Consider the following 12979-nt stretch of genomic DNA (forward strand, 5'->3'; position numbering starts at 1 on the left):
TCTTTTGCGCCTTATTTCTGCCCATTCTCCCTTTCTCTACCTCTGCTCCTTCACTCGTTTTTTCCCCCTTTCTATCTTTCACCTTTCTGCACCTCTGCTCTTTTGTGCCTTATTTCTGCCCATTTTCCCTTTCTCTCCCTCTGCTCCTTCACTCGTTTTCACTCGTTTTTTTACCCTTTCTATCTTTCACCTTTCTGCTCTTTTCTGGATCTCTGCTCTTTTGTGCCTTATTTCTGCTTATTTTCCCTTTTTTCTTTATTCCTTCTTTCCTCCCTTTACCTTTCCCTGCCGCTGCTGCCCCCGCGGCCCCTCCCCCCCCCCCCCCCCAGCACGACCTGTCCAGCCCTCCCCGACCCCTACTTAATGGCGGCCACTGCGGGGACAGGCGAGCAAGACCACTGACTCATTGTCAGTGAAATTGCTCTCCCACCCTCGCAGCTCCACCATTAAGTGAGGTGCCCCTGCCCCTGCACTCTTCAGTGTTGGTGATCGAGGCCCTCCTCCACCCGCAGGTTTCCCTGCGCCTCATCCCTGGTGGTCCAGTGGACCTCTGTCTCCTTTCTTTCTGTCTACCCCTTCACTCGTTTTTCTCCCCTTTCTATCTTTCACCTTTCTGCACCTCTGCTCTTTTGCGCCTTATTTCTGCCCATTCTCCCTTTATCTCCCTCTGCTCCTTCACTCGTTTTCACTCGTTTTTTTCCCCTTTCTATCTTTCACCTTTCTGCACCTCTGCTCTTTTGTGCCTTATTTCTGCCCATTTTCCCTTTCTCTCCCTCTGCTCCTTCACTCGTTTTCACTCGTTTTTTTACCCTTTCTATCTTTCACCTTTCTGCTCTTTTCTAGATCTCTGCTCTTTTGTGCCTTATTTCTGCTTATTTTCCCTTTTTTCTTTATCCCTTCTTTTCTCCCTTAACCTTTCCCCGCCGCTGCTGCCCCCGCGGCCCCTACCCCCCCAGCACGACCGGCCCAATCCAGCTCCCCTCCCCGCCTCCCAGCTGTCCAGCCCTCCCCGACCCCTACTTAATGGCGGCCACTGCGCGGTCGCGCAGCGGCCGCGGGCTGCAGGCGCGCCGCTGGTGCACCGAAGGCGCGTCAAAGGCAAGCACGTTTGCGCCCGTCTGCGACCCGTCCGCAACCACCACCAGGAACCCTGGACCTCCGCCCCGCCAAGGCTACGACCCAGCAGCACTCCACGCACTCAACCCAGGCTGCAACAACTGCAAGCTAGCATCACCAGCCGACACCCATGGACCCTTCAGCTGTCACCGCTGCCGGCACACCTGCAGCACCGCCAAGAACACGGATCCAGCACAACCCGCCCACAAGAACACAACCAAACCGAAGACCCTGCAATGCATCCTCCTCAACGTCCGATCCCTCCACAAACACGCAACAGAAATCTGGGAACTCCTCGACAGCACCACCCCAGACGTAGCATTCTTCACCGAAACCTGGACCAACACCACCTCGGGACCGGACATCACCATCGCCATCCCCCAAGGATACAAGATCTCCAGGAAGGACCGCCCCATCCACCCAGGAGGAGGAATCGCCATCGTCCACAAATCCAGCCTCCGCCTGAGCACACTCCCTGACGAGTCCACAGAACTGATGGAACACCTTCACTTCAAGATACTGGCCAGCCCCACCGCCACCCTCCGAGGAACCCTCATCTACCGACCCCCTTGACCACGCGGACCCTTCGCCAACTCCATCACGGACATTATCTCCCCGCAGGCCATCGCATCCACCAACTACACCCTGCTGGGAGACCTCAACTTCCACCTCGACAATCAACTGGACCCCAACACCACATCCCTCCTGGACAACCTCCACAATATTGGACCAGATCGTGACCGAGCCCATGCACTCAGCAGGACACACCCTCGACCCCCTCTTCACTACAGGAAACTCCATCACCTTCAGCCACACCACCAAACTCCCATGGACCGACCATCGTTGCGTCCACTTCACCTTCAGAACACCCACCATCCACAGACACCAGCACCTGCTTCCACAAAGAAACTGGACCAAAATCACCGATGACCAGCTCACCTCCTCACTCAACAACTCCACCCCAACCATCGCGGAAAACGACGACCCCAACACCGCAGCCCGAACCCTGCATAGATGGATCTCGGACAGCACCAACACCATAGCCCCCCTCAAGAAAAACAATACCCGTGCCAAGAAAGCCAGATGGTTTACCACCGAACTTCGAGAGTCCAGGCGCACATGCCGCCGCCTTGAAAAGGCCTGGAGAAACACCAAATCCACAGAAGCGCACAACAACTTCAGAGCCGCCACCAACGCCCACCATCAACTCATCAGAGAAACGAGGAAAAAAGAGATTGAAGACAGAATCTCCACCCACGCACACAACAGCAAGGAACTCTTCAGCATCATCAAGGAGTTCGCCCAACCCACCAGCGAGTCTACCGACATCCCACCCTCACAAGACCTCTGCGACAAACTCAGCATCTTTTTTCACCACAAAATCAAGAGCATCTACGACAACTTCGACGAAGACAACCAACACACTGAACCCTCACCAACCACCCCCGACACCCGGAAACCAGCGATTGATGACTGGACAGCCCTCCCCACCGAAGACACACTGAAGACAATGAAGTCAATCCACTCAGGGGCCCCCACGGACACCTGCCCCCACCACATCTTCAACGGAGCCGCCAACACCATCGCACCCATGCTCCGCCAAACCATCAACCGCTCCCTGGCGACCGCCTCGTTCCCCGATGACTGGAAACACGCCGAGGTCAACCCCCTCCTAAAGAAACCCTCAGCGGACCCCACCGACCTCAAAAACTACAGACCCATCTCCCTGCTCCCGTTCCCAGCGAAAGTCATCGAGAAAGCCATCAACAGCCAACTCGCCACATTCATTGAAGAACACAACATCCTCGACTCCTCCCAATCCGGCTTCAGAAAAAACCACAGTACGGAAACCGCCCTCCTCGCCGCAACAGACGACATCCGCACCTTACTGGACAAAGGAGAAACAGTAGCCCTCATCCTCCTCGACCTATCAGCGGCGTTCGACAGTCTCCCACTGCACCCTAATACGCAGACTCTACGATGCAGGAATCCAGGACAAGGCCCTCGACTGGATCTGCTCCTTCCTCTCCGGCAGGATGCAGCGAGTCAGACTCCCCCCTTTCCTCTCGGACCCCACACCGATCACCTGCGGAGTCCCCCAGGGCTCCTCCCTCAGCCCGACGCCCTTCAACGTCTACATGGCTCCACTTGCCCCAATCGTCAGAACCTACGGACTCAACATCGTGTCATATGCAGACGACACCCAGCTCATCCTCTCACTATCCAACGAGCCCAACACCGCCAGACGCAACTTTCGAGAAGGCATGGAAGCCGTCGCCAAATGGATGAAAAACAGCTGCCTTCAACTAAACACCAACAAAACAGAAGTACTCATCATGGGCTCAAACCCCGATGCCTGGAGCGACACCTGGTGGCCCACCGCCCTCGGAAACCCGCCAACCCCCACAGACCACGCACGCAACCTGGGACTCATCCTGGACTCAGAGCTCAAAATGGACCGCCAGATCCACTCTCATCTTCCTGCTTCCACACCCTCAACCTCCTTCATAAGACCTTCAAATCGATCCCCCTCGAACACCGAAACACAGTCACTCACGCCCTGATCACCAGCAGACTCGACTATGGCAACGCACTCTACGCCAGAATAAACAAAAACCTCATCCGCAAGCTACAGAACATCCAGAACGCCGCCGCAAGACTGGTCCTCAACCTGCCAAAACACTGCCACATCTCCCAGCACCTGTGCACACTCCACTGGCTCCACTTCGAGGCGAGAATCACCTTTAAGATGCTCACCCACGCACACAAGGCCCTCCACGGCACCGGACCAGCATACCTGAACAGCCGACTCAAATTCCACGCACCCCAAAGGACCCTACGATCAGCCCAGCTTTCCTACGCCGTGGTCCCCCGCACCAGAAAGACCAGATCGGGAGGCCGCTCCTTCCTCGCAGCCGAAGCATGGAACGCCCTTCCGCTCCACCTCAGACAGACAACATCGCTCCCCATCTTCGCAAGAAACCTCAAAACCTGGCTCTTGGACAGACCCCCTCCTTGATGGAATGGAACCTGCACCCCCCTCCCCCACCCCCCCACCCCACCCCTAGCGCCTTGAGACCCTTACAGGTGAGTAGTCGCGCTTTAACAAACTCCTGATTGACTGATTGAGTGGGCTGCTACGACATTCACCCCCAGCTAGGATGACCGATTTTGCCCAGTGTATGGCCAGGATTGTGGGGATGATCGATGGAGCTTCAAGGTTACGTGACCATTTTGGTCACGCCCTTTCGCTGTGCCTACCTGTGGGTTTGATCTAAGGTGTTCTGTTCTTGATTGACCTGTGACCCTATCAATCATTAACCTAGGGCCTAGGCCTCAGTTCTTGCCTGACTACGGATTTGCGAGTCAGGGAAGAATTAATTAATAAAGACACAATTTCGTTCTCATACATGAATGTATTTTTTCATATTAGCATTGACCTTTTCCATATTAACATTCCTCTACAATGTTCTGGTCTTCCTGGCTTGTCTCTCAGGACAAACACGCCTTCAAAACCCCAAAAAAGCCTGTTTCCAAATCAATGCCTCTTTAAGGCACATTCAGGAAGACAAACCGGCAGCTTCATACATCACTACACTGGCAGGGTTTTCAAGCAACATTAATAATCTACTTTGACATCAAGATTTCAAAACCTCTTGTCAAATATCTGTATCATACCATACATTGAATTTTGTAAGATTCAATCAAGTTATTGATTATCACCAAATGGAACCTATGAAGGTACACTTAAACACTAACTTTGAGACTGGCCTGTAAGCATACTGCGTATCTTTCACCAATGGCATGCGATGGCAGAAATGTTAATACTGAAACAGACTAAAATGTCCCTCTTGTGAGTTTTAAAATAAAAGAACAGCAGTCTAGTTTTGACTGTGTTGAACCATCCCTCTTTTACCAGTTTGATGGCAACATAACGGAAGGTTTATACCACTTCAATAGAAGTATGTGTTTTAGCAGATGTGTATGCCTCCAGACCCATGTTTATGCATCCAGACCTCAGTCAAGACCAAAGATTAGGGAACTTTACAGCAGATGTGTTACCTTTATGCTTCATTGTCTTGTTTATTCCTTGTTAAATACATTTTGAAAGAAAAGGCAGTGTCGTTCAAGTGTATCCACCTTGAGGAAATATGGGGGAGGGTGGGCTAACACCACATGCACACCGCATAAATTCACTATTTGATCTCTTATAATTTTATGTAACATGACTCAACAGTTCCATGACTTCACGTGCTTAACTGGAATCTCTGCTACAGGCACATGTGGTAGGGAGCACTTCTGTCTATTAAATTTGTTGCTGAAGAATGAACAGTATTGATAATCTGCCAACACTGGCTTGAAAACAATGGGCTTGAAAGGAAAAGTGTGGAATGTGATTTGTTCCCTCCACTTGTTTTCTATAGCAATGCATATAATTCAAACCATTCAATATAAAGCGGACATTTCATATTGAAAAGGATTTGAAGACTGTATTCGGGTAGTAAGTAAGAGTTAAGGAATTGGTTCCTCTTGGTTTTTTTGTGCCCATCACAGCTATCCAGAGAATCACAGTACTTAACCAAAATACCAATTATGGACACACCCACAGGGCTCTAGAAGCAAATGCAATGGTTTGTCTCCTTTTACTAGAATGGTCTGTAACGATTTATTACTGGTATCTGTCAATATTCTACTGTATTGTCAAGGCTTTATTCTTCTTTTATCCTCCTAAATTCCGTCTCAAACTCGCCATCCCAATCACTCAGCATTTTTGTTTAGTAGCATTATCAGTTTGGCAGTTTTGCATTCAGAGCTCTCTTCAAACGTTTGTTGCTTTCCACGTTAGCACATTTCTTTGTGAAATGTCAAGCACTACTGCCTCCTAATGTGTTCTTTTCTCTAATGTGCTCATTGTTGTGAAAACACTGTCCCACTCTCTTGTCTCCTAAATATATGTCCATTATTCTCTGAAATACTGACGCTGCTATCACTAAAAGCAATGGCATTCTGATAAACTTGTAAAGGCCAAATGGTGTTGCATACATTGTCAGATAATGTGACTTTTTTGATGAAGCAGGACTTGCTGATAGGAGGCTGCTAGGTTATAGGTAAGTGAAGACCTACGCCCCCTGAATCAGTGCCTCCATCTGTGTTATTGTGGGAATGGGGTATTTATTCACTACACCATTCTTGGTAAGCTCTATTAAATCAATGCATACTATAAATTCCCCTGGACCTCAACCACATAAGCCTGCCACTCTGTGGTTTACACTAGTGTTAGGCTGTCCAAGTTTAGTAGTCTAAGCAACTTACTGCCTTAATTGTAGTTTGCTTCTCATTGCTTGTAATATATCCGAAGGAAAATGTACAACATTATCCACTTGAGCCTCAACCACACACAGACACCAGTGTTGGACGAGTATGATTGGCTGTAATAAAAGTAAATAACCTAGATAGATATGTCTTAATAGCTCTGGTACTCTCCAGTATTGTCAGTCTCTTGTTAAGTAAACATTTTCCTTCCCCAGCATCCAACTGTAGTTAAGCAAATCCCTTGGATCATGGTCGCCCGCTCAGTTAAAATGCAGAAAAATGCTAAAATGACTAGTACCATGGCAACACATTCTTGCTTCTAAAACGAGTTTGTCTCATAGATTCCTGATGACTGGCACACTCCTTCGACCATGTCAATGACCTGCACAGTGATCGCTGCTTTTGTTTCCATGAGTTTCCATAATGCTCACTCCTTGTGTGAATTGTGATGAGCGACACAGTGGGGCATCCTGTGGTTGGGGGTGACCGTGCGCCTGACTGTTTGCAGGCGGTGAGCTCAGTCTTCTCCAGGAGTTCGGAGTCCCGGACTCATGTCAGCCAAACAGGAGTACAGGGCTTGTTCCCAAATTTCTATTAACCACCTTCTCTGACACATTGCAGCATCCAGCAGTTTATGGATTCTTGCCTTGCCAGATTATGCGATCACTTCCACTTGGCCCACCCACACCCCACAAGCCATCTCTGTCCAAAGTTTACTTCACAGAAAGATAGAGTAGCAAAGAGTCTAGTCCATTAGGTCCTTGTCTCTAATGAAGGGGGGATGCTCTGACACCAGAGACTTGTTCCTGCTTTATTGCTTCGCCAAATACAAGACAACAGCCAAGGGGAGTACTGCAGGCATTGGCTGCCTCTCTACTGTTCATTCCAGTCTAAACATTCCAATCCTCTTTCTGAAATTCCTACCCAATAGGGCATTTATTGACACAGCACCTCCTTATAAACCAATTTTTAAATATAAGGACGTTTGTAGAGTAACTCCCCTAATAGGACCAGGCTCCTTAAACAATAATTCTTGCCTGGATAGTTGAACTCATAAGATGAAATCAGGAAAAAAATCCACAATTTGCAAAAGTTGATTATCTTCTGTATCTCCATTTTGTGGGTTATTGCATGCCACCACTATAGCTCTGTGCACATGTCCTTTTATGACATGTTCTACAGAACACACTTATGACTCCTATACAGACGCATAGTTCGGCATGTATTGATGGCAGACGGGGATATTTTTGACACGTACAACTATGCCCATTTTGCCAAAGGTTTTATTGAAGTTGCACTCTGGATCTGTAGACTTAAGTATATTCATGCATGCCGATTTTCACCGTAATCGCTGAAGCATGGTGATACATACTTGTTCTTCAAGGTCAATACATATCCTTCCAAGAGCCCAGCATCTTCCACCGTCATGTGGAATGTTCTATGGTTATTATGCAGTGTGTCCTGAAAGTGGCCCAGGGAATGCTGATGCTTTGTTTCTTTATATTCGAAAACATTCATTGTCTGACTAGGGTTATGAGTTTGAGTTGGAAATGGACAGATTAGTATGGTAAATTTATGCCATTAAAGTTAGAGCACGAAAATGTAAATGTCAGAGGCATATGTGAGTGCTGGAATAAGGGTACAATGAGGTTTCTAATTAAAGGAAAGGTTCGAGTTCAGGGAGAAAAATGTTTTCTTTTTTAACTACTGATCTTTTTTCCAGGTGTTTTATGCGCTCCACTTTTAATTTGCCTTCTGCCTCAGGATTTGTAAATACACTATTCTTCTGTTTACAGAATCTGTGATGCAAATGATTACTTCTTCTATTGGCACCTTGACGTCTCCAGGCTACCCACTGGGCTACTCGGGGGGCTTGAATTGTATCTGGAATATCCCGATCTCCCCCGGCAGTGTCCTAAAGCTGGAAGTGGTGCACCTGTCTGTTGAAACGTCTGAAGATTGTAAAAGCGTGTCCATCTCTATATCCGAGATACGAGACCATGGAATTAAAGAGTTGGGTAAATATAAGTTATATATTTCTGAAAGCACTTAAGCAGCAATCCATTTAAAAGCCTGGTATGTAAATAGCTATGGTAACTTTAGTGAACAGTTAAAGCCCCGCTTACAGTGGCTGCTTTTGAAGATCAGTTCTTATACGATTTGGGGAATTTTCTAATAATTTTGTCAACACATTCAAAGAGAAATCAATGGATTGATCACGATGTAACTCAGCATCAGTTAATGCATTAGTCTTTATTTTTTCGTCCATGCACACACTTTGATTTAGTAGTCATTGTCACATGCAGATTAGTATCAGAATAAACATGAGGTAGATTTAATATTAGTAAGGAAACAAACACTATAATGAAAACAGTTAAGAAGCAAGCACATATCCATTTACGCCATTGTGCGGACTGATTTACATTTTCCATCTGTTTAACAATTATTTAAAAAATATATATATAATACTTTGTTCACGTTGGCCTTTGTACCTTCATTTTCGTTTGGCCTTCATATTTACAAGCACTGTTCTTTACGGTGGTTTTTGTGAGATGCAATCTTTGAAGCAAAATGCCTGGTATTCTTTCGCCCAGTCGTTTGCAGCAGCAAGATATATCCACTCTGGAGCTGTGTATTTCTGAAGTGTTCTTGCTCTTTTTGATCTGCGCACTTCAGTTTTTCTCCGTCTTTGTTCTCAGACTAACTGGAGACTTCAATCACCGTTTCTGGTATTTTTCCTGTAGTTAAACACGTCTTCTTTCAGATTTTCTGGGCCATCGGTCGCCTCTGGCCCTCGTTTTTCAGTTTCACAGTTCACATTATTTAAGTCAATAGCTCGCTTAGTTAACTCCCTCTCTCCATGACCCTCGTTACCTTCTAGGATTAACTCTCCTTGACTTCCTTCTCAACCAGTGTTTCGAGACCCAGTAGCTAGCGCCCCCTCTACTTTGTGCTGAGTCAATATGGGATGTTTTTCTGGAACAAGTGGTTCATCCACAACAGGCTCTCGCACTTTCAAGAGGACAAAGGACTTGTCGAGTGTGTGCAGCATACACCCAATATGTTATAGGGTTTGTTATGTTATGTTATAGGGTTTTATATAGCGCTCAGCTGCCCCAGCCAAGGGGCGTCACGGCGCTGTCAACAGCAAGAAGAGCTGACTGCCGCGGCGAGAAAGCCCAACATAACTCAACATAACAGCTGCCAGAAGCCTACTTTAAAGGAGAGAGGTGAGTTTTAAAGGAGAGAGGTGAATTTTAAAGGAGAGGTGAGTTTTGATGGCCTTCCTAAAAGTCAGCAAATCCTCTAAGCCTCGTATTTGGATCGGCAGAGTTCCACAGTTTAGCTGCGAGATAGCGGAAGGAGCGACCGCCCACCCAGGAGCGTTTCAATGTGGCATACCACCACATTTTACAGCAGTTGTGGTAATATGTATCACTTGAGGCCCATGCCAAAGAGATTCCAAGCAACTCTTCTGCACGCGCTTCTGGACTACTGAAGAAAAAGCGTGCACTACTCATATGCTGGGGCTGACTGCACATTTGGATCAGTTTATGAATCACAAATAATTGTACTGTTGTATGTTTTGTCTCTTACTGTTTCTCTTGTTTCTTTCCCCTTTTTCTAAAAAATATTTGTTTTTCTTCGCTCAATAGCCATTGGATTTTTATTTTGATTTTACTGCTCTGTTAAAAACACATAGGCCAATTTAGCTATTGAACCGTATGGGTCCTTTTGATCATTGTGAGATCAATTGATTGTGTGGGGTCCTATATCCATGAAATAGTTTTAATTATCTTTTTTTAAACTGTGGTGGAATAATATTCACTATTTTTAATAAATATATATATTTGTCTACTACTTGACTATTTGTGGCACTACAACTACTACACATGGATTTTTGAGGATGTATATAAAGTATGAATCAATGTGGTATTGATTGAAGGAGGTGCAACTGAACCAAAATACCTAAGGGAATATTTATTTTTCTAGTTTACTTTGAGCCCTGTCTCTTTTGCACGTGGGACCTCCCTCAAAATATTGCATGAGACACAGAACAAACCCCATCAGCCAATCCTTTACAATAGTCTAGTACCAAGTCATCAGAAATATTTACCAGCTGATTTGCTGGGACTATGGGCTGCCTCATAACCCTCCCCATAATTACCTTGTGGGGGGGATTGTCCAGTTCTTCTGTCTGGGATACTTCGCAAACTCATCAACACCAAAGGTAATGTATCTGGCCATTTCAGAGACCTGAACGCACACACTTTTGCAAGTCGGGATTTCAGCGTCCTGTTGATTTGTTTAACTAAGCCTGATGATTCCTGACGATGGGCACATTATAATTTTTGTTCAATTTGCAAGGAAGCACAAAGCCTTCGTATCACTTCATTATTAAAATGTGTTCCTTTATCTGATTCCAAAGAGACTGGAAAACCGAATTTTGGGATGAGCTCTCTATGAAGCCGTTCAGCCACAGTTAGACTGTCATTGTGTTTCGTTGGGTAAGCCTCGACCCAAGGGGAATACAAACAATCACAAGGACATATTTCAAACCATTACATAGGGGCATGTCAATAAAATCTTATTGCATAAAATTAAAAAGCCCTCCTTATATGCCAATGGGACTCGTACTAACCACCGTCTTCCTTCCTGCATTTTGTTGTTAACATATCAGCAAAACACACAAGATAATGGACGGAATGTTGCACAATGGCAAAACATTCACCCCCAGTCACAGATCTGGGTTTAATCCATCGTTATTTTGCCATTTTACTATGGTAACCAGGATTTCTTTGAATTCATTGGTCGGATCCGAATTCAATGCCATGTAAAGGTCTTGGTTGTTGAGATGAGCATCCAGATTTTCAGTGTAATAACTGGTGTCTAAGGCTACTATGGTGCCACCTTTGTCAGCTTTAGTGATTTTTAAATCCGTATTCGTGGCAAGTTGTCTCAAAGCTTGGCGTTCGTTGATAGACAAATTAGACCGATGTGATTTAGATGTCAAGAAAATGCCATGTAGCTCTTGTTGAACAACTGTTTCAAAAGTATCGAACACTTTGTGGCTTGTAGGCCGAGTGAAAGTGCTCTTTGGACGTAAGCCCATGAGCGTACTTTCTTCTTGGTTGATAGAGGGTACACATATGTTGGTGAAAAGTGTCTTAGTCGTAAAGTTCTCATGAATTTGAAAAAAGATATGGTAGTATTCAACTCATTAGTGTGGTGTGTGGGTACGAAATTCATGCCCTTTTGAAGAACTTTTTTGTTGAGTCATTGTCAAAGGAGTTTGAGGAATATTTATAATCAAATTCTGTGACTCCTGGTCGATTTGGCTGGGGGTAGTGAAGTGGTGTTTCCTTCGGGACCTACTGGGTCTACGGTAGGTGTTGGGCCTACCCCTAAAAAAGATTCCGTGTCTGTGATGGTATTAGTAGAGTTTCTTAGGTCACTACTCCCTCTGGACGTTGATGGTTGATCCGATGTTTTAGCACCTGGTTGGAAACCTTGTTGTCTAGGTCTACCTTTGAATGGACCTGTGCGCAAACTGGGCGAAGTGTATAATTGGGCCGAGATATATGCCGCGAGAAGACAAAATCGCACCCAGACAAACAGATCAACAGAAGGAGATTCGACATCGTCGGAAGAACCATCGCGCACAGGTCTAATGATGTATACATGCTAAAGTGCCCGTGGGGCCTCCCATACGTGGGAAAAACGGAACGAACAAATCAAAACGAGACTCACTGAGCACCGTAGTAACATCCGTACGAAGAATCTGAAGTCTTGTATTGCTGCTCACTTTTTTGCACAATCTCACAATCCGAGTCAAATTAGGTTTTTAATTCTAGACAACAGTAAACACTTACTATAATGCGAATTGCATTGGATATACCTTCTCCATGCGTTACAACCGAAGGGACTCAATGACAGATTAGAATTTAGCTGTCACTTATGATTACTGTCTAGTATCCTGTTTGTTGTACAACATTTACTTGATCTCTCTCTTGCCTGTGATTACCCATTTACACGTATACCCCCAATGTAATTTTATTTGATTTCCCTGTATCTTCCATGTTTTGACTTTTGATTCTTTCTCTCTTGTTTCTCTCTTTATTCACATTAATAGAGTACCACCTGGTATACAATTCTCATCCTCTATCTTCTCACTGGTCAGCGCTTCTTTTTAGGTCTGTCTTTCCCCCCCCCCCCACGTATTTTCCTATTTGCTCATATCCACTTGAACCCTCATCACCTCACTTACCCTACGATTTTAACTCCACTGCGGAGTCCTATTTTCATGTTTATGCCTTCACTCTCTAATTAGGAGCATATACGCATGCTCGGCGTCTTCCGGGTTGCCGTTCGGTCAGACCGGACCCATTACCTTTGTTACCGTGATCTATCTACCTCCATGCCTGGTAAGCGTTAGTATAATTGTTTTTATTTACGGGCTGGAAACGGCACCGATCATACTGCATGCTCGATAATTTGCACTTTCCCATAATTTCCCGCACTCTGGCGGCACATTCACTGCAGCTTTCAC

General features: G+C 45.9%; 1 protein-coding gene across 1 annotated transcript in view; it reads left to right on the plus strand.

The window, feature by feature from the left end:
- OVCH1 (ovochymase 1) overlaps positions 1 to 12979 on the plus strand; it is an 852055-nt gene that overhangs the window by 615606 nt on the left and 223470 nt on the right. The window contains exon 22 of the mRNA XM_086952799.1: positions 8226 to 8447. Coding sequence (XP_086808925.1) covers positions 8226 to 8447 — 222 coding nt within the window. The remainder of the gene's footprint in view (positions 1 to 8225; positions 8448 to 12979) is intronic.

The sequence above is a fragment of the Lissotriton vulgaris genome, chromosome 1_2 (genome assembly GCF_964263255.1).
Source record: "Lissotriton vulgaris chromosome 1_2, aLisVul1.2, whole genome shotgun sequence".
NCBI classification, from domain to species: Eukaryota; Metazoa; Chordata; class Amphibia; order Caudata; family Salamandridae; genus Lissotriton; species Lissotriton vulgaris.